Source organism: Myxocyprinus asiaticus, chromosome 44 (genome assembly GCF_019703515.2).
Source record: "Myxocyprinus asiaticus isolate MX2 ecotype Aquarium Trade chromosome 44, UBuf_Myxa_2, whole genome shotgun sequence".
Taxonomy (NCBI): domain Eukaryota; kingdom Metazoa; phylum Chordata; class Actinopteri; order Cypriniformes; family Catostomidae; genus Myxocyprinus; species Myxocyprinus asiaticus.
Window position 1 is genome coordinate 16,089,177 of NC_059387.1, and position 21,046 is coordinate 16,110,222.

A 21,046-nucleotide genomic window follows, 5' to 3' on the forward strand; every position below is an offset into this window, starting at 1 on the left:
ACTCTTAGGGTGTTTGCCAAGACAAAAAAAAAAAAAAAGAGCTAAAATTAAGCCACACTTAAAATGTATGAATATCTTTATAAATATAAAGCAAAATATGAAACCAAGACCCATTAGTGTAAAGAAATACAGCAAAACACTTTTCATAGTAATTGTGATGAACTTTACCTGTTGTAACTGCTAGGATCACTTAAAAAGATAGTTAAACAAAAAATGAAATTTCTGTCATCATTACGTACCCCATCATAGAAGCGTAATTATGACATTTTAAAGACCCCATTATGACATAATACAGGCATAATTATGACATCATGAAAACCCCATTGTGACATCCTAGAGGCCCAATTATGACATGAAAAGACCCTGTTATGACATCATAAAGACTGCATTAAGACATCATAGAGGCCTTGTTATGACATCATAAAGACTCCCATGTTGTTCCAAATGCATATGATTCTCTTGCGTGGAACACCGAAGATGTTAGGCAGAATGTTAGTGACTGACAGCCCCAAAAACACCACTTTAATTGTATGGAAAAAAATATTCAATGAAAGTGAATGGTGACTGGGGTTAACATTCTGCCTAGATCTCCTTTAGTGTTCCACTGAAGAGAGTAATATAGTTTTGGAACAATTTAAGACGGAGTGAAATATGACTGAATTTTAATTTTTTGCTTAACTATTCCTTTTAAGTGTCTAAATACTTTTTAGGCCCACTGTACACCGTCTCTCAAAAGTATCTGAAATGAAGATTATTTTTTATGCAATGTGCCCATTTGATGGAGTATTACATGTGGTGTACACATACAAAGCTCCTGGTCTTCCAAGACACTGGCAGAACCAGTCTGGCTTCAAAGTGTACCAGCCCATAGAAAGTCCCTTCCACCCCAGATACCCTAGAGCTCCCCCAACCAGCTGGGAGGGGAACTGTGGAAAGTGTGCCAGCAAGCAGAGAATCAGGAAAATCCAGAGATTTAACAACAACACACACAACAGGAAGAGTATCCTTAGTGGCGACCCTAGAGGCTTCCCTAGAGCCAAGCATGGTTCAAAAACACCAATTTCCTCTGCAAGAATCAAACAACATAAGCACAGAATCAAGATATCATCAGATACCTCACATCCCTGCCACTGTAGCCCTGCTTTGAGGCAGGCTGCTTTGCCCTTTTCCTGCCTCAGTAGCAACAAAGGGCCTCTAATGTCTGTTTCTGACTCTAGGAGCTTCATGGGGTTCCCATGGACTTCTGTGGTGGTATGGAGTGTCTCAAAGCAGCTTCCTGAGGCATCCACCAGAAAGGAGAGTACACGGCGTAACAGAGACCAGAGAATGCCAGCCACAGCAAGCCGAGAGAGATGACGAATAGATTGAATTAGGGAGTTACTGGTGCAGTATGACAGAAGAAAGACGAAGGAGCCACAAAATACACAGGTCCAGCCCCAGCATGAATGCAGGAATACCCTAAATATCACAACAATCATAATGAACAAGAAATCAATCAGATTTCAAAGGCACATGCACTGAACAAAATGTTATATAAAATAAGATTTTACAATACATTAATGTAACAGTTGATGGAAATAAACAGATCAACTTCACACTCTACAAATGTAATAACATCTTTATAAGAAGCAACTCAGGTATAAAGTTACAATAACTTTTAAAATAAGAGTTGGATCTTGCCTGTACAGGTAGTGGTTCTTGTTGCCAAATATGCTGTACTTGGAGACCCAAAGACTCAGAACAGGTCCAAACAACACTATCACAGAAAGAAGGAAATGAAAATGCTGTCTGAATAACAAATGACCAAGTACTCCAGCTGTGAGATCAGTAACCACCACCAGAGCTGAGAGTAGAAGTTTGATGCTAGAGTTTTGAATCCTCCGTAGTATCTCCATCAGCCCACAAAGATCCATCTGTTTTTGCTCTGGGCAGTACTTCCAATGCATTTCCAACAAATAGACTTAACAGCATAAATTTAGAAAAAGACCAATTTGATTGCTCTGCTCTAGTGGTCTGTTATTGGCACTGTTGTTTTTACAGCTGAGTACGACCTGCTGGATTGTCACACTTTTCATCATTTACCCTCTCACCTAGGGTCCCTGACAACATTTTGGCCCCTAACAGCTCCACACATTCCCTTCTTATCAGCTTGCTCTACCCCATGCCCGTGTGTCTGATATAAAGCAGAGCAGCAGCATTCCCTTTGTGGTTAAAATGGTTTAATTTTAAAATGGTCTCTTAAGATGCATATAAATTATGCGTCTGTATTACAACCAGGTTTTCTTTTAAATAAATCTTGGCTCTTGAAATTAACTCCGAAAACTGACCTGGGAAAGAAAAAAAAAGTAAAAACACACATTTAGAGACCATGGATTTCCACGATTTAGTGAATGCATTGTTGTTTTCAGGTTATGAGAGATTGGCTCTTTTAGTCATGCAGGGGTGTAGATTCCAGGGGAGATGGATACCATGATCAATGAAAACATGTACTTTCACCCCATTTTGACCTACACAGTTACTGTAATAAACATGCTTTTCTCTTTTAGTGTTTTTTTTTTCACGCTTTTATCTTCACAGACTAATTTTAGAACAGTCCATGTAATAAACAAAATGTATATAAACTTTGATCTAGTCATGAATTGCTTGGAAAAAAAAAAAAAAAAAAAAAACAGTGTCAATTGAAATGTTCAATTCACCTTAAAGGAATGTTCTGGGTTCAATACAAGTTAAGCTCAATCGACAGCATTTGTGGCATAATGTTGATTACCACAAAAATGTATTTTGACTTGCTCCTCCTTTTCTTAAAAAAAAAAAGCACTTTCAATGGAAGTGAATGGGGGCCAATTTGTATATGTTAAAATACTCACTGTTTCAAAAGTATAGCCACAAGACATAAACAATATCTGTGTTAACATAATTTTAGAGTGATAAAATCACTTATTAACCTTTTCTGTGTTAAGTTATAGCCAATTCTACAACTTCATTGATATGACGATATGTCAACAAACCCTAAAATGACTGTAAAAATGATGATTTAAACAACTTTACAGCTCAGATAATACATAGATTTAACAGAATTAATGTTAGTGCTTTTATAAAATTATAACCTTCATATTCTGCCTTTAAACCCTCCAAAATATTGGCCCCATTTTCTTTCACTGAAAGTGCCTCACTACAATCCAGATTTGTGCTTTTTTTTAATGAAAAGGAGGGATGAATCGAAATAAATTTTTGTGGTAATCAACATTATGCCACAAATGATGTCGACTGAGCTTAACTTGTATTAAACCTGGAATGTTCCTTTAAAATACAAATAGGGCATATGAGAAATTGACTTTTGAGATATGATTTAGAGCTAAAACAAATATAAAGTTGTGAGCATAAGTTTAATTCTTCTTGTAAAACAATTAAGTATCTTAAAGAATTCTAAATACACAAAGATCACACACAAATCAACTCTGTATCAATAGAAACATATTTGCGAACACTCTCACACGTACACATAAAGAAACTCACTTCTGCACCCATACAACCATGACAAAGTCTCCAGCCACACTTACACCACACATCCAGATTTTTGACAAAGAAAAGATTTTTCTTTACACTGAACTACAAAATCAAATCCTGGACATTAATAGCAATAAAATATCTTACAATATTTAGAATTATTCCTGAAATTTCTGCACTTTTAGAAATTTATCCATCATATCTAAATTGTTTTGCTATATTTACTTAAAGCAAGTACTGCTTTTTTGGTAAAGCAACATTGTTAACATACAGTAAGATTTCAAGCAACGCATTTGTGTCAAGCCTTTCTGAAATAATGCATTCTTATGATTTGTGAAATGTAAATCTTTCACTTCAGCTTAAACCTGCTTTAAACTGTCACCATGGAGCTTAGAAAGAGGTGTGACAGTAGACATAAAAGAGAAATCATAAAACTGCTAGTTTCCATTCCCTGTATGTCACTGCACCTTTATGTTGAAACTTCAATATTTGTATGGTGAATTTTGTTTTAAAGACAGACAGAGCAATGTGGACTCAGACAAAAAACACTTCTGAAAAACCCTGCCTAATACAACATCGATGTGATTTCACAACTCTCTTCACAAAATTTGTTCTCCTTTGTATTTTTTTTTTTCCTTCAGATTTCTCTTCTTAAATCTGCTGAGACAGCACCAAAATCCATCCATCTCTGGCATCGTCAACATTTCGCTGTCATCTCCACCACTTCCACGCTCCTTCGTTCTCTGTCTTTGTCCAGAGGGTGATTCTGTGTGTGTTCCCACAAACGTATGGCACCATCCCACTGAGGACACATGACAGGAAGAAGAAATGTAAAGAAGAGAAAACAGCCAAGGAGAGCTGTAGTTCAGTATCAACAGACCAACTTTTCAAACAATTACAAAGAAAGAAATTAAAATGCGAGATTTTAAGCGCTGAGAACAGACCTAAATTCATCCAGTCTGTTAAAAATACAGATAGTTTATTAGATCTGGATTGAAAAGAATTTAAAAAAAGATGTTTACTCACCGAACTGCTAACCATTTTGACTTGATACGGGTGCCAACTGACATCTCTCACACACGCGTCATGATTAGACAATTTGGTCACAACGCTCCCCGTCAATACATCATAGACTACAGAAGGAGTTGAAGGGAAAAAAAGAAATTAGGCAGATTAAAATTAAACACTTCACCTTTAAGGCATGATACACTTTTGATTCTTCTTTAAATATGTCAATGATATCTCTTCATTGCAAAGCTAATTAAACCACTCCAATGCTCAGGCAGGTTTATGTGGACACACTTACTGACGATTTTGCCTGTTGAACAGCCCGTGTAAATGAACTTTTGTCCAGTGCTGAATTCAGGAGAAAAGCGACACCGAATGAGCGTGTGCAGAACCCCGTGACCCCTGTATGTCATTACAGAGGTGTCACCAGTCAGCTTGTGCCTCTTCAGTGCTGCAGGGCAACAAGAAAAGATGAAATTACAAAATTAAACAGGCGCATTGTGTTCATGTGTAAAAACAAGGTGGAAAATATACCAGTATGTCTGACAGGTTTACTATACATAGACATCCTAAGTAAGCTACACAAACCTCTCTGGGGAACCTGCTGCCAGCGGTAGTCCCAGTTCTGTTGTGTGACGGCAAGTCGTGAAGCAGCAAGTCCCTCTTTGGGGGAGAACTTCCTCACGTCCCACAGCTTAATGGACTGATCTTTGGAGTTACTGATCAAATACCGAGCATCGCCCTTCAGAACAACATACAATTACTGCTTAGTGCATTACATGTTTAGTATGTATCAGTTAACTCAAGTTTTTGAACTAGAGCAACTAATTAATTTTTAAATAATATTTGTGACACCCGATTACCACACCTATATGCGTTTGCGTTGGTATTTTATTTTTTAAAAATTGGCATGACAGTGCCAAGTTGAAAGTCACTGAGCCCTTTGATCCTATATGCCTCATACTAATGAAAATGTTTTTTTTAAAGGATACTGCATAGCTAAATGCTTCAGTTTATGCACCTGCTAGTAAACGGTGGAGCTGAACACGCCAAACCCATAAATAAGAAGGGGTGAAATAGAGGGTGTACTCATACTTTTGGCCATTTAGTGTACCTTATATAAGGTTTTTATTTAGTTACCTAAAAGGCTGTTCTGCTATCTTGGGTGTAAATTTTACCATGGTTATCTAAAATAACCATTTTGCTTATAAAGACATATTATTGTTGTATTATTGTGTGAAAGTTTATTGATGTAAATAATAAGTGATGTAAATCATTGTGTCTTGGCATGATTCCACTATATATATGTGGACAGTACGGATTGTGTTAATATACCTTGCTGTGTATGAAGGTGATTCCATCTCTGTGTCCTGCCAGCTGACCCACAGGCTGTGGTCTGTCTTCTCTGAGTGTACGCCTGTCCCATACCTTACAGACAGCGTCATCACTCCCTGAGAACAGCAGCTGTGATGAACTGTCTGCAAATGCTACAGCATTCACATCATCCTCATGAGCATCAATCTGAGAGAAAGAAAGAGAACAGTTATGCTTCTTTTAAGGGGAATTTCTTCTTGAATTACTGAATAATGTTCTCACTATATATAGCTTATCAATGATCTCAAAGAGCTCATTTAATTCAGAGTGATAGACTTCTGATCTACTGTAACCAGGAAACTGTAATGCAAGAAGGAGTACTCATTTAAAATTCCAAGAGGTCCGGTCTCTACATTTCCTTCCCAGAAAAGGTCCGGATAATAATACGCAGCTTACACGTATTATAACTTGCCACGTTGGCAACAATAGTACTTTGTAAAAAAAATCCTAACCAGTCAAAATAGTCTATTCAAAACTGGGCAGGGATGAGGAAATTGGGGGCCCAGAGACAGCCAAAGTAGTGGGGTCCGAGGGATCTTCTACCAAAAGATTAAACTGTTTCATCAAGACTTCATCAGTTGAGGGCACTTGGATATGAATATTAAGAGAGAAGATCAACAGTTCGTTCTGAAGCTGAATGACAGCAGTCCAGTTTTTGTGTTGAAATATTTTTACATTCAGAATATATATATATGTGTATGGGACATAGGAGACCTGTATGGGTGTTCAGGGGTCCACCTGAGAGAAATTGTTTTCCTTAAAGTGAGAATTTACAAACAAACAATTTAGGTACATAACAACAGTGAAGAATTAAAATACTGTTTGTTTAATTTAAGTGTAAATAGGCTTTTCTTGCCATCCATGCCATGATGACATCTGATTAATTTTCACAAAATTAGAACAATAATCTGTTTGTTACTTATGAAAGGCTCGTAACATGCTGATTAATAAAGCTAAATTTAGACAGGGGAAAAAAAACGTCTACAGACGGCACGTTAACTGGCTAACTGGTTAACAAACCTGGCTTTGCTGAACCGTCTGAATCACACATCAGACAGATGGAGATAGTTTCATTTTTCTTCATTTTTGTTTTCTGCAGTGTGTTTAAGCAAAAGATGCCAGTATCTGTAGCGGTGTCTCCGCTACTGTTGTTAAAATAACAGTGCCTGCAACTACGTACAGTAAATCAGGCTTTGTGGCAACACATGGAGAGCAAGAATAAAAGCGCGTTCAGCGCTAGGGAATAATCACGTAGCGCTGGACGCGCTTTATTCCCGCTCTAGAGAAATATTTTGCTCTAGCGCTGAGCGCGCTTTATTCCAGCTCCATGTGTGTGTACACATATGCTTACACAATCACTTAGCCAGGTGTCAGATAACTAGCACAAAGATTTAGATCTCGGTCCGGATTGAATTGTCCTTCGGTCCGGATCTGGACCGGAGTCCGCCTATTAAGTACCCCTGCTGTAGTGGTAAAAGGGATAGTTTTCTCCTAAATAAAAATGCAGTCATCATTTACTCAACCCCCAGCCTATTTTGTTCCAAACCTGTATGATTTTCTTTCACTCACTGAATACAAAAGGAGATGTTTTGACAGAATGTTAGCCTCACTCACCATTTACTGTCACTGCATCTTTTTCCATTAAATGAAAGTGAATGGTGACTGATGCTGTCACATTCTGCTTAACATCTGCTTTGTGTTCCATGGAAAGTCATATGGGTTTGGTCCGTACTCACATAAGGGTGAGTAAATGATGACAAAATGTTCATTTCTGTTTGACCTATCCCTTTAAAAATGATTATGGTCACAGTATAGAAGAGAATCTAGTTCACACATTCCCCAACATGTGATCCATACCTTTAGAGTTCTCTTGTTTTGTTCACGATCAAACACATACAGGCATCCATCGTTTGCACTGTTTAATAGAGATAAAGGAATTTCAGCATCAGTGAAAAATTATCTTAAACATCCACTTTATTTTACCATACGGCAGTGTCAGAAATGAACTTTTCCATTCATGGTCAATTTGTTTTAAGATTTAATTTAGATTTGATATGGATTTGATTTACAGGGGCATTTTTTTAACTTCATGAGGGAATGTGTTTTCTAATCATATTAAAAATGTTAAATTCTTCAATTTTATCTATTTATTAAGATAAATTCTCTATTTGAGTCATTACATTGTACATTTTATGTAATAATATGTATACCTAGGCCTAGAATAGAATATTTTAAAAAATTCAGATGTTACAAATAAAACATAGAAGAATTCATTATGTGGGCATTTGTTTAACCCACACATTGTGAATTTTGGGGACATTTTTTTCACTTTCAGTGGCATTATTGCCCCAAGCTCCAGTTCATTTCTGACCCTGCCATGTGGGTGATGCTCATGAAACCTGTCAAGAACATTTCCTCTACATATTTAAGCCAAAATCAATACAAAAATATGAAATTATATTTCGTATAATGAAAATGAAACCAACATTTAGGACTATTAAGATATTTTACATTGTGACATTATTTTCAGGACACTTAAGCGCATTTGCCCCCCAATTCTAATTATTGTAAAACATCTGGCTGATTTGCTTTTTCCATTCCCGTTGTTTTCAATGATGATTCTCATTACCTTAACAGTAATTTTTTTTTTACTGTATTACAGTACAAAATTTGCTGTTGTATAATTTTTTACAATTTAAATCAGCAAAAATGAAAAGCAGTACCAAGGGAGTACTACTATGATGTATAAATAATTAACAGTTTAAATGATCATTTGTTTTTCACACTGCACTAATGAGAATATCACAATGACTTCTACACTTTTTGCATTGTGGTTATAACAATTTGGGGTTAAAATGTGCATAACTGTCATGAAAATAATATCACAATATAAAAAAATCTGCATGGCCCTAAAAATAGGCTTAATCTATTTATTTTCAAAATATAATTTCATATATATATATATATATATATATATATATATATATATATATATATATATATATATAAATACTTTTATTTTTATTTTTTTGGGAGTAAAATAAGACAAAAACATTTCTTAACAGGTTTTGTGAGAAGCACTTATGTGTGGTAAGTGGAATTCAACCAATCAAATAGTGTACCGATAATTGGAAACAGAAAAAACTTCCACACACGTTTAAAAAAATCCAAATGTACACAAATGCTGGGTTAGTAAAGGTCTTGGCATGTAGAACACAGAATAAGATACTGACCCGCCTAAAATCTCTTTTCCATCTGTGGATGCAGCCAGTGAGAAAACACAGAACCTCCGTTCATCTGGACTGAAAGAAGGAAAGACAACTGTCAGCATCAGTAACACTCTAAACACAAATGACTACAGTCCATGGTAATTACATTTAAATACTTAAAGCGATAGTTCACCCAAAAATGAGAATTCTCTCATCATTTACTCACCCTCATGATATCCCAGATGTGTATGACTTTCTTTCTTCACCAGAACACATTTGAAGGAAAATAGAAAAATATTTCAGCTCAGTAGGTCCTTAAAATGCAAGTGAATGGTGATCTGACTTTTGAAGCTTCAAAAATCACAGACAGTCACCATAAATGTCATCCATAGGCATCCAGTGGTCAAATTAATGTCTTCTAACTTGATAAGATCGCTTTTGGTGCAAAAATATAAATATTTAAGTACTTTTTAACTATAAAACTTCGCTTCCTTTCAGCAGCAGTAGAGAGCGCTGAGTTCACATGGTCCCTTGTGTGACGTATTCGCGTCTGCAAGTTACAGACGTAATCTCACGTTCTTCTCTCGGTTGAGACATCCAGGATGAGCACACAAATGCACAATTGTGAGTAAAAAAACATAAATACAGATCTAAACCAAAACCAACAAAGCTTCTGTATAGCGTTCTGTCTACTCAGTTGTAAACAGCGCTGCTCTTCCGGGTGTGTCGCACGTGCCTCAGTTCTTCTGAGTGTCTCAAATGCCAATGTGATTACTTCACACGCACATACTGCTGCTGACCAGAGGCGATGATTTATAGTTAAAAAGTACTTAAATATTGATCTTTTTCACACCAAAATTGACTTTATGGCTTTAGAAGACATTAATTTAACTACTGGAGTCGTATGGATGACATTTATGCTTACTGTCTGGGATTTTTGAAGCTTCAAAAGTCTGGTCACCATTCACTTACATTTTAAGGACCTACTGAGCTAAGTTTCTTCAAATGTGTTCTGTTGAAGAAAGAAAGTCATGCACATCTGTGATGGCATGAGGGTGAGTAAATGTTCATTTTTGGGTAATATAAACCTTTGAGCATGAACTAATTTCCATGTACACAGCACTACCTTACTTGTGGATGAACAGAGCAAGAGCAAGACCAAATCTCTAAAAGCATAATATTACTGTTTGTTATCACAATGCAGCATGATCACTAAATATTATGCAATGAAAAGCAGCTGTGAAAACAGTGAAGTGAATTTAATGGGAGAAGCAGCTTGGTCTTGAAAGACACGTTGGCAAAGTCAACTGCTGGCATTTTTAGCATATCTCAGGCAGAAGACAGCAGACAGGAAGTGTTGCTGTCCTAACATATAATAAAAAAAAAACAAATGTTTATTTTTCATATTAACACTTTATTTTTTAAATATATTTTCCTCCCTTTATTTTTTGGGGGGGGGGATTTTTCCCCTTTTTCTCCCAATTTGGAATGCCCAATTCCCAATTCGCTCTAAGTCCTCGTGGTCGCATAGTGATTCGCCTCAGTCCGGGTGGCGGAGGATGAATCCCAGTTGCCTGAGACAGTCAACCCGCGCATCTTATCACATGGCTTGTTGAGCGCGTTGCCACGGAGACATAGCACGTGTGGAGGCTTCACGCCATCCACCGCGGCAACCACGCTCAATTCACCATGCGCCCCACTGAGAACAAACCACATTATAGCGACCACGAGGAGGTTACCCCATGTGACTCTACCCTCCCTAGCAACCAGGCCAATTTGGTTGCTTAGGAGACCTGGCTGGAGTCACTCAGCACACCCTGGGATTCGAACTAGCAAACTAGCGAACTCCAGGGGTGGTAGCCAGCGTATTTTACCACTGAGCTACCCAGGCCCCACTTTTCCTCCCTTTATAATAAATATGGGTTATGTCATAAATTCACCAAAATAAACATAAACCTCACTTTGCCAAAATGTTTCAGCTTGGTTAGCTCACAGTCATGTTATGGATGCAGTAATGAATGGTTGTTATGATGATCTGTTCTACTATCTGTCATCCACATGAGAAAAAAAGCATCCGGGTGATTACCTGAGATGTAATGCTATAATGTACTATGAGGGAAACACTAACTTGAGGTCCAGAGCGGTGTGTGTTTCATTGTCCCCATCTACACTGCACACATGGACTACGGAGAGAAGACACAGACATATGTGCATCAGAAGAATCAGTACTCTCAACAAAACAGTACGGATGAGTTGTCTCTGTCTTACTATAGTCAGACCAGCTGGAGTAGAGCACACAACGAGCATCAGGGGTAAAACACACATCCAGAACGCTCCATCCCACGTCTCTGGCCTTCACAGTCTTCTTCAGAGCAAAACGGCCTCTACTAGTGTCATATAACCTGATATTCTGATCTAAAATAGAGGCAGAAATAACTGATTATCAAACAGTTTCACTTACCGTGATTCAATTATAATGTTTAAGATTGCATTACAAAAAGTATAACATGCATGTGTAATTAAATTATTGCCTAAAATGATAATAACCTTTATACTACATAATTTTAGTGAGACTTGCACTGTACTGATATTACTGACATTCTGGTTAGAGTTTTTTTTCTTTAACTTTAATTCCCGAACCTTAAAGGGATAGTTCACCCGAAAATGAAAATTCTCTCATCATTTACTCACCCTCCTGCCATCCCAGATGTGTATCTCTTTCTTTCTTCAGTAGAACACAATTTAAGATTTTTAAAAGAATATTTCAGCTCTGTAGGTCCATACAATGCAAGTGAATGGTGATCAAAAATGTGAAGGTCCTAAAAGCACAAAATGGCTGCATAAAAGTAATCCATATGACTTCAGTGGTTAAATCAATGTCTTAGAAGCGATATGATAGGTGTGAGTGAGAAACATATCAATATTTGAGTCCTTTTTTACTATAAATTCTCCTGCCTGCCCAGTTGGTGGTGTTATGCAAGAAGAATGTGAATTGCCAAAAACAAAAGGAGTAGTAAACAAAGACTTCAATATTGATCTGTTTCTCACCCACACCTATCATATCTCTTCTGAAGACATGGATTTAACAACTGAAGTCATACAATCAGAGTCGTGGTTTACTTTTATGCTGCTATTTTGTGCTTTTTGGACCTTCTGAGTTCTGGTCACCATTCACTTGCATTGTATGGACCTAAAGAGCAGAGATATTCTTCTAAAAAATCTTCATTTGTATTCAGCAGAAGAAAGAAAGTCATACACGTCTGGGATGGCATGAGGGTGAGTAAATGATGAGAGACTTCCCATTTTTTGTTGAACTATCTCAACTATCTAATTCACCACAAACCACTTAATGTTCATACTCCTTTCAAATGTTGTTTTGTATATAAAAATATTAACATTCTGCACACAGAATTATGATTGGTCTTGTGTTCCCTGCATTTCTTTAACCATATATACTGTAGATGCCTTAACACAGCACAGTGACTTCTGATTCTGTGCCACCGACTGAAAACTAGATGCATGCTGAGTGTCATAATGTCAAAGCAGCTCTGATGTGACATTTAATTTATGTAGAACCCAAGCCTTAAAAAACCAAAGCTTATCAGCATTACAACGTTAACACGATCATTTTGCTGCTTTGCAAGCACTGGCATTTCCTTTAGGAAATGCAAATCTAGCTGTGATAAATCTTTTGTTATACATTTTTGTGTGTGTCTCATGTGGATTTGGAAAATTAGTAAGCAGAGAAAATAAATGGTAAAGGCAAAGCCTTTGATTTACAGTTCAAGAATCTTTGTTTCACCTTGGCATGCAGACAAGAACATGTTTCCATCGTCACTGTAGACTCCACAAAAGACTTTCTGTTGATAAGTGTCCTTGTAAACCACATGATTGGGCAGGAAACTATGAGGAAAAGTTTGTGAATTGTTGTTATGAAACGTATGGAAAAGACTAATTAGTTTAAAAGCAGAAAAATGATACAGCATACAGCTGTATGTGCCCAATATGCATTATTATGGTAACACTTTACAATAAGGTTCCATTTGTTAACAACACTATTTAACATGAATTAACAATGAACAATACTTTTACAGCATTTGTTAATCTTAGTTAATGTTAATTAAAACATATTTCAGCTTGTACATTTGTAAACAATAGTTAATGTACCATGAACTAACATAAACAATGAACAATTGTAATTACTAACATTAACAAAGATTAATAAAAGCTGTAAAAAATATATAGTTAATTGTTAGTTCATGTTAACTAATGTGTTAACTAATGTGTTAACTAATGTTAACAAATGGAACCTTGTTACAAAGTGCTACCTTATTATTATAGCATAGCGTTTGCATGCGTGTGTTACACTCACTGCGAACGAATAAGGCTACACTCTCCATGAGAGAAACTTGATCCTCGACACCGTCCCTGTTCCCGCTTCAGCAAACAATACAAACAGTTAGTTTATAGGAAGTTGCCAAAACACACACTTTTGAATTATCACAATCTCTTTTAATATTTATCATTGCATCCTCTATAAACAGTGGGCTGCATAAATATAGATTCCTTAAACACAAAAAAAAAGATGCAAAGAAAATAACAGAATAAACTGCTATGAGAACGTAAGTATAGACTTATCTTACCTCTGCCAGCATATGTGTGAAACTGTGTCTGCCCTTTAGTCCTGAGGAAGCAGTGGCAAGCAGGATCTGAGTGCGGATCTCACTGCGGTCCACTTCCTGTGTGTCTGGTTGGGCATCCACTGAGAGACAATAAAAAAAGACATATTACACAATGAGTAGAAACACACTCATAATTGCAGTGTTTATTATGTGTTTATAATATTTATTCTTAATGGAACTGTATTGAGTGTCTATGAAATCTTTTCTCAACCTTGAAAAAGACTATAAAGGTCTGCATAATAATCACCAGGAGGGTCATATCGATGTCCTAAACGCCCATCCCAGGCCCCATCACTGTCCTCGTCAGAGTCTGAATACGACTGCACGAGCTGCAGGCCTGTCGCTCCACTTCCATGGACCAGGCGCACCTGGCCCCTATGGCGGATATAATGTAGAACACTTAACAAATTTCATACAAAATGAAATGAAAGAAAAGACAAACAAAAAGGGGGTGTATCTCCCAAATGAATCTCATGTGGGTTATGTATTTCTTTACCTCCGCAATAGGTATGCCAGGACTTGTGCCAAGTCAACGTCCTCTTCTGATCCCGACTGTCTCTCTGACTGCCTCTCTTCCTGTGTGTGGCCCGTCTGGTTGGAATTCTGGTTGGTTTCTGGTTCTGACTGGTCTGGGTTGTCAGAGCCCCGACCGGACATCCCAGAACTGGACTGAGAGCCCATAGACCGATTGTCTGCAAAATAATGCATTCAGCCAAGCAATCACACTCAACATTAGGTCTTTATCATTGTAAAAAGCAAAGTATATTATAAAATCTATAAAACAAATAATCAAAATCTAATTTTAAGCCTTTCCTCAACGACTTTAAACTGTCACAACAACAATCCTTTGGCAGACTAATACTTGTGAATAACATGAAATACAACCAAATATGGAGACATTCTTTTATACATTAACGTCTTATTAAAAATAGTGATAACAGAGAATGTCACTATGCAAAAATCCATAACAGGAAATAAAAATAATCCACACTGAGGTCGTGCATTTAGTGTCGGTGTTATTGACCCCTATATTTACTTGTCTCAGATAAATTATGGGCTCAAACTCAAAGAGATTATTTAAATTAGGTCAGAAAATGTTGACATAAAGCTGACAAAAGGCTGACAAAAGGCTGTGATGATAATGCAGGCGATAATGCTAAAATAACAACTGAAAACTGCAAACGGCACGGGGAAAATTTTCACATAATTGTTTTAGATCTAGAAACTACACGTTTAACATAAAAAAAAAAATGCAACAATCCTATATATTACTTTTCATTTACATCTACACAACCCTGAGTTGGCGCACAAGCTAGGAGATAGCAACCAAGCGACCTACAAAAGAGACACCTACCAGTTATATGGTAACAGTGCTCTGACAGCTCTTTGACTGATTTTTTTGTCTTCCTGCAGATTTCGGTAAATAATCAGGAAACTACGTTCTCAAAAATGACTTTATAAATGTGTTAGTTAAGTTTGCTGTACGCTTCAGTTCACCCCTGAGGTGTTTTCAAGACTCCCCAGGTTCGTGACGCGCCATGCTGTTTACAGTCTTGACTCTCCAGACTCGCCTTCCTCTGGTCACGTGACCCACTACGGTGGCTCAGAAGTGCACAACACAACGAAATTTAAAAAGCAAACAAAAAGTTCACAACAAAAGTAATCAAACCACAACACAAATAAATTAAACCACAACACAAATAAATTAAGACACAACATAAATAAAGCTACATCATAAATTAATTAAACCACAACACAAATAATTTAAGTTACATCACAAATGTATTAAACCACAACACAAATAAATTAAACCACAACACAAATAAATTAAGACACAACATAAATAAATTAAGCTACATCACAAATTAATTAAACCACAACACAAATAAATTAAACTACAACACAAATAAATTAAGCTACAACACAAATAAATTAAACTACAACACAAATACATTAAGCCACAACACAAATAAATTAATATACAATACAAATAAATTAAGCTACAACACAAATAAATTAAACTACAACACAAATAAATTAATTTGTTTGATTTCTTTGTGCTGTGAACTTTTGTTTGCTTTTTAAATTTTACTGTGTTGTGCACCTCTGGGCCACAGTAATAAACCCAAAGAATATTTTTTTAATTCAATTTAATATATATCTATATATATATATATATATATATATATATATATATATATATATATATATATATATATATATATATATATATATATATATTGAATATTTATATTTATTGTAAAAATCACTAGATAAATAAATTAATAAGAGTATACAATTAAGCAATATATATTGTTTTAAAGCAAGTTAACAGAGAACAGTGAATTGCATCCCTTTTTTCTTACAAATAAGATATTTTTATTTCACAATACATTAAATAATATGCCAATGTATTTTTATTTCTGTTTTTATTTCTTACTGTGGCTGTCAATACAATAAAATAATAATGAGAAGGCTAAAGATTTGAGAATGAAATGGTAATAATTTCAAATGATACTTAACAATTTAACTTTTTTTTTTTTCTGAAATCTTTTGTGGACCCCCTAGTGGTCCCCGGACCCCAGTTTGAAAACCCCTGATCTAGGCCACTGACAGTGACGCTGTATATAAATCGTATATATAAATTCCTGCTGTTTTCTAAAAAATGTAAAGGTGCAACCAGTAATTTTTTCCTCAAAAAATTTGTACTCCCCAAGAAATGCATTTTGATTTTGAAACATTAGTTTAAAATAATGAGCTCTCACATGAGATGAAGACTCCAGTCATTAGTAACCTTATAAAAGCTGTTTTATTCTACATGAAGAGGGTCCCCTCTTCATAAATTTTTGAAAAACCTTTATAGTGTTTTCTAAAAAATAAAATAAAATAAAATAAATTTCATAATTATCATGTGGTGTAACCATCAAGAAAAAAGTATTATAATACTTTCTTTGCACTTTCAATACATTAGAGTATAAACAACTTCATCATTAATTTCAAGAATATTTCAAGGTAAAACATATTTGTTTTAAATATTATGAATTTTTTAGTCAAAAATGTCAAGAAGTTTTCACAGGGTTACACCACATAACTTGAACAAAATGTTCCTTTTCATAAAAATGTCAAAATAAATATTGGATTCATGCTCAGTCTTGAGGGTCTAAAGGTGTTATGCTCTGTTTTATGGTTTTTATGGTCAACATAAACAACACAATGGCTACCTGCATGTTGGTTACACCAAATGATTTTGATTTGGTGGTCAAAAGTGCTTTTAAATATGAATCATTTCAGTGGTTTCACTGCTCCTTTTTAAAAAAAAAATAATAACAATAAAAGATAATTCTGCACTAGTATTGCCAACATTAATTTTTTCAGGAATTTCAGCTTTTAATGAGACTATTGCTCTTTTTTATTTTTACTGTCAACATGACTGAAAAAGCAGTATGCTCATCATAGTCAGAAGAGGTGTATTCAAGTGAATGGTTTGTCAATTGCATTTTTTTAATTTATTTTTTTAATGATGTTTTAATGTAATAGATCTGGACAAAAATGAGCATCATTTCACTGACCCTTACACATTGCCATAATATGCACCTGTTACCCTCTGTTATTGTATTCAGTCACAGACACATTTTTTCTACTCCAATAACAGAACTAATGGAAGTTTGGGCTGTTTATATGAAGGGTGCTTAAATAGTGGTGTAAAAAAGTTGTTCAACACACAAAAGTTTACCCTGAAAATTCTTTAAGTTAAAAACATGTACATGTTGTGTACACTTGTCACAGCAATATCTTCCCTTCTGTTCTCTCTTTTTTCTTTTCTTTTTTTAAGAAATAAAAAAAATCTGGGATTATGCAATATCCTATAATGTAATGTCTGTATTTATTTGGATTTAATTTATGTATAATATTTGAATAAATGTTTTAAGAGAATATATTACATATAAACTATAGATATAACTAAATATTAGTTAACCTTTGTTTAGAGCTCATTCTGTGAATTATGCTTTTTAATTTTAAATAAATGTCATCATTTTTATATTTGTTTTATTTTTTATGAAGCTCATTCATCTTTATGTGAAATCTAACTTTCGTATGTGTAGTGTAAACTGTAAAAAGAGATCAGTCAGGTCAGTGATGGGACTGAGAGGACTTACTGAACCAGAAGTATTCGGCTGTATCCAGTACCTGTGTTTCTCAATAAACTTGTTTTGTGGTAAGGTTTTACATTTACTATCGACAAAAAAATAGAATTGGATTTATGATTAACAGATCCATCAAGAGAAGAAAATAGACGATATTGCAGTGTATTACTTTCAAAATACAGTTTGTTAGAGCAGTTTGTTTGTTAGATATTGCTGTCAGTGACATTACCATGACAATGTGCTTTTATAATATGGTTTCAGAAAGTCTCAGAACACAGAATTACATTTTATGATTTTATAAAGAAATTGTTGACGTAGTACAACAAAAAAGAATGAATGCAAATATGAAAAAAAAAAATTGGTAGTGTTTACCTCTCAATTCACGAGTTAAGTGTGTGTCTGTCACATTATTACCTAATATATCTAGCCAGACTGTATTAAAATGACAGTTGTGGTATGTGTCCAAGCTTTCTCTCTATGTCTCTCTCCCTCTCATATGGTGCCCCATAATAATAAATGATTTTCCAAAGCAGTGCACAGTTATATAGCCTAATGTTGTTGTTCTGTTGTTTACAGGAGTAATATAGTGCCTGTGAAACAATGGGTTTGTATTGGACTTATTGATCTGCAAATGGATAATTGGAATGTCTCGATCATCTCTCAAATGCTTTTTGTAAATGCATTTTATCCTTTATGAGACCAGATTGGCATAGAACATAATTGATGTTAAACTCTGGTTCCTTCCTTGTAAATGTAATCAGATGCATAGGACTGTCCGGCTTCTGTTGTGTCTAATTTTCCTGGAGGGGTTCATATGATTCTATATTCCAGCAGATGTTGAAGAGAGGACGTATGGTGGTTGTGAGGGCCCCTATGCTATGTATGTAAACTTAATCTCCTCAGATGGTCTTGAGTTTATTGTGAAGAGAGAACATACTTTAACTTCTGGCACCATCAAAGCTACGTTGAGTGTGATACATGTTCAAAGTCTAGATTTCAAAACATGCATGCCGCTGTCAACACTAAGAGCATGGGTTCAATTCCTAGGGAACACAAACTGATTAAAGGTACACCTTGAATGTATTGCAAGTCACTGGATAAATGTGTCTGCCAAGTGATATTAATTTAACATTTTCATGTTCTAAAGTATTCAGCTATTTTTACTGTTTATGGTGTTTTTAACTATTTTACTCTTAAATGCAAAGTCTATCCCGCTCACTCCATCTCAGTTTTTTTCTTATGATTCAAATCTGATCAACTTTTGTAATTCTATGTTTTTCTTTGTTTGCCTATAGGTCAGTTTGCTGAAAATTAAACCAATGAGGTAAACTTCCGGGAGATACCCTCTCACGTTCTCTCTGAAGTGTGCATGTATTTCACCTACAAAACTCGCTACACCAACAGATCAACAGAAATTCCAGAATTCCCCATTGCTCCTGCGATTGCACTGGAACTGCTCATGGCTGCAAACTTTCTAGACTGTTAGATAGGAATGGAGTATGTGTTTACTGTGACCTGTGTACTTACATGCCATTTATTTGCCATTATATTTGTGTCCATTTCCAGCAATCATCACTCCAACACCTTATCCTTGAGTAATCATGCTAAATTGCTAATTTGGTTCTAGAAAATCACTTGCCATTATATCAAACACAGCTGAAAGTTATTTGGTTTGTTAAATGAAGCTTAACATTGTCTTTGTGTTTGTTTTTGAGTTGCCACATTATGCAATAGACTGGCATGTCTTAAGGTCAATATTAGGTCAAAAGAAGAAACAGCTTTTTATAGAAACTCGTCAGTTAATCATTGTTTTGAGGAATGAAGGCTATACAATGTTTGAAATTGCCAAAAAACTGAAGATTTCATACAAAGGTGTACACTACAGTCTTCAAAGACAAAGGACAACTGGCTCTAACAAGGACAGAAAGAGATGTGGAAGGCCCAGATGTACAACTAAACAAGAGGATAAGTACATCAGAGTCTCTAGTTTGAGAAATAGACGCCTCACATGTCCTCAGCTGACAGCTTCATTGAATTCTACCCGTTCAACACCAGTTTCATGTACACATTTAAAGAGAAGACTCAGGGGTGCAGGCCTTATGGAAAGAATTGCAAAGAAAAAGCCACTTTTGAAACAGAAAAACAAAAAGAAAAGGTTAAGAGTGGGCAAAGAAACACAGACATTGGACAACAGATAATTGGAAAAGAGTGTTATGGATCTTAACCCCATTGAGCTTTTGTGGGATCAGTTAGACATGTAAGGTGCATGAGAAGTGCCCGACAAGACAGCCACATCTATGGCAAGTGCTACAGGAAGTGTGGGGTGAAATGTCACCTGAAGTATCTGGACAAACTGACAGCTAGAATGCCAAGGATCTGCAAAGCTGTCATTGCTGCATGTGGAGGATTTTTTGATGAGAACTCTCTGAAGTAGTTTAAATTTTTTACAAATTGTAATAGTAATTTTTCATGTTATTAATGTCCTGACTATACTTTGTGATCAGTTGAATGCCACTTTGGTGAATAAAAGTACCAATTTCTTTCCATAAGAGCAAAATCTGTACATTATTCCAAACTTTTGTATATAATATAACGTTTGTGCAAATATTACTGTTAATTATAGTTAAATCGTACCTCTTGGTCAGTTCTTTATAAGTTCTTAAATAAGATATTTATACATTAATTTATGATTAAAAAAAAAAATTGGAACAAATAGATCTTAGGAAGCTTTTTATTATTATAATTATTTTTTTTATTGAAGAATAAAAACACAAACCAAAGACATACATATCAAGGCACATTAACATTGGAGTTACAGTTCAAGATATAATAAAAAAATAAAAGCTAAATGAAAAGATAAGAAGCATGCAAATTAAAGACAATACTTTAAGTTAATTCCGCATCTGCAATTATATTTAACTTTATAAAAACAGTAGATCTCGAATTATTGGTATTTACATATATTTTTTAATAATAATAGGCATAATTACAATAATACATTTTATAATAATAACAACATATAAAAATATAAAGCATAAAACAATTCTCTGCACATGCAACAAAGTAAGTTATATGTGCAGGGAAGGGGTGGATATTATGATTTTTATGGTCGTGTTGAGTG

The 21,046-nt window shown here is 35.3% G+C and overlaps 2 protein-coding genes and 1 pseudogene across 2 annotated transcripts; 1 reads left to right on the forward strand and 2 right to left on the reverse strand.

The window, feature by feature from the left end:
* Positions 1-38: 38 nt before the first annotated feature.
* On the reverse strand, positions 39-3,272 carry LOC127434321 (fat storage-inducing transmembrane protein 1-like). The gene is made up of 2 exons (XM_051686975.1): positions 1,681-3,272; positions 39-1,458 (listed from the first exon to the last, which is right to left on the reverse strand). The coding sequence occupies exons 1-2, from the start codon at positions 1,944-1,946 to the stop codon at positions 759-761; spliced, it is 966 nt and encodes a 321-aa protein (XP_051542935.1). The 5' UTR covers positions 1,947-3,272; the 3' UTR covers positions 39-758.
* A 4-nt stretch (positions 3,273-3,276) lies between these two features.
* On the reverse strand, positions 3,277-15,352 carry LOC127434304 (DDB1- and CUL4-associated factor 11-like). The gene is made up of 15 exons (XM_051686947.1): positions 15,135-15,352; positions 14,277-14,472; positions 14,028-14,155; positions 13,742-13,860; positions 13,471-13,535; positions 12,901-13,001; positions 11,367-11,513; positions 11,227-11,281; positions 9,123-9,191; positions 7,747-7,804; positions 5,851-6,036; positions 5,104-5,257; positions 4,814-4,966; positions 4,534-4,640; positions 3,277-4,309 (listed from the first exon to the last, which is right to left on the reverse strand). Exons 2-15 carry the CDS (start codon positions 14,459-14,461, stop codon positions 4,205-4,207), a joined length of 1,632 nt encoding a protein of 543 aa, XP_051542907.1. The 5' UTR covers positions 14,462-14,472; positions 15,135-15,352; the 3' UTR covers positions 3,277-4,204.
* Positions 15,353-18,761: 3,409 nt separating this feature from the next.
* On the forward strand, positions 18,762-19,411 carry LOC127434220 (elongin-C-like; annotated as a pseudogene).
* Positions 19,412-21,046: the final 1,635 nt, after the last annotated feature.

Excerpts from the sequence above, each read along its gene's own strand:
- LOC127434321 (XM_051686975.1), bottom strand. The coding sequence starts at position 1,946 with ATGCATTGGAAGTACTGCCCAGAGCAAAAACAGATGGATCTTTGTGGG. Across the intron at positions 1,459-1,680 it reads AAGAACCACTACCTGTACAG|GGTATTCCTGCATTCATGCT; the intron begins GCAAGATCCAAC and ends TGTGATATTTAG.
- LOC127434304 (XM_051686947.1), bottom strand. The coding sequence starts at position 14,461 with ATGGGCTCTCAGTCCAGTTCTGGGATGTCCGGTCGGGGCTCTGACAAC. Across the intron at positions 13,002-13,470 it reads TGTAGCCTTATTCGTTCGCA|TTTCCTGCCCAATCATGTGG; the intron begins GTGAGTGTAACA and ends TTTTCCTCATAG. Across the intron at positions 4,641-4,813 it reads TTCAACAGGCAAAATCGTCA|TCTATGATGTATTGACGGGG; the intron begins GTAAGTGTGTCC and ends CTCCTTCTGTAG.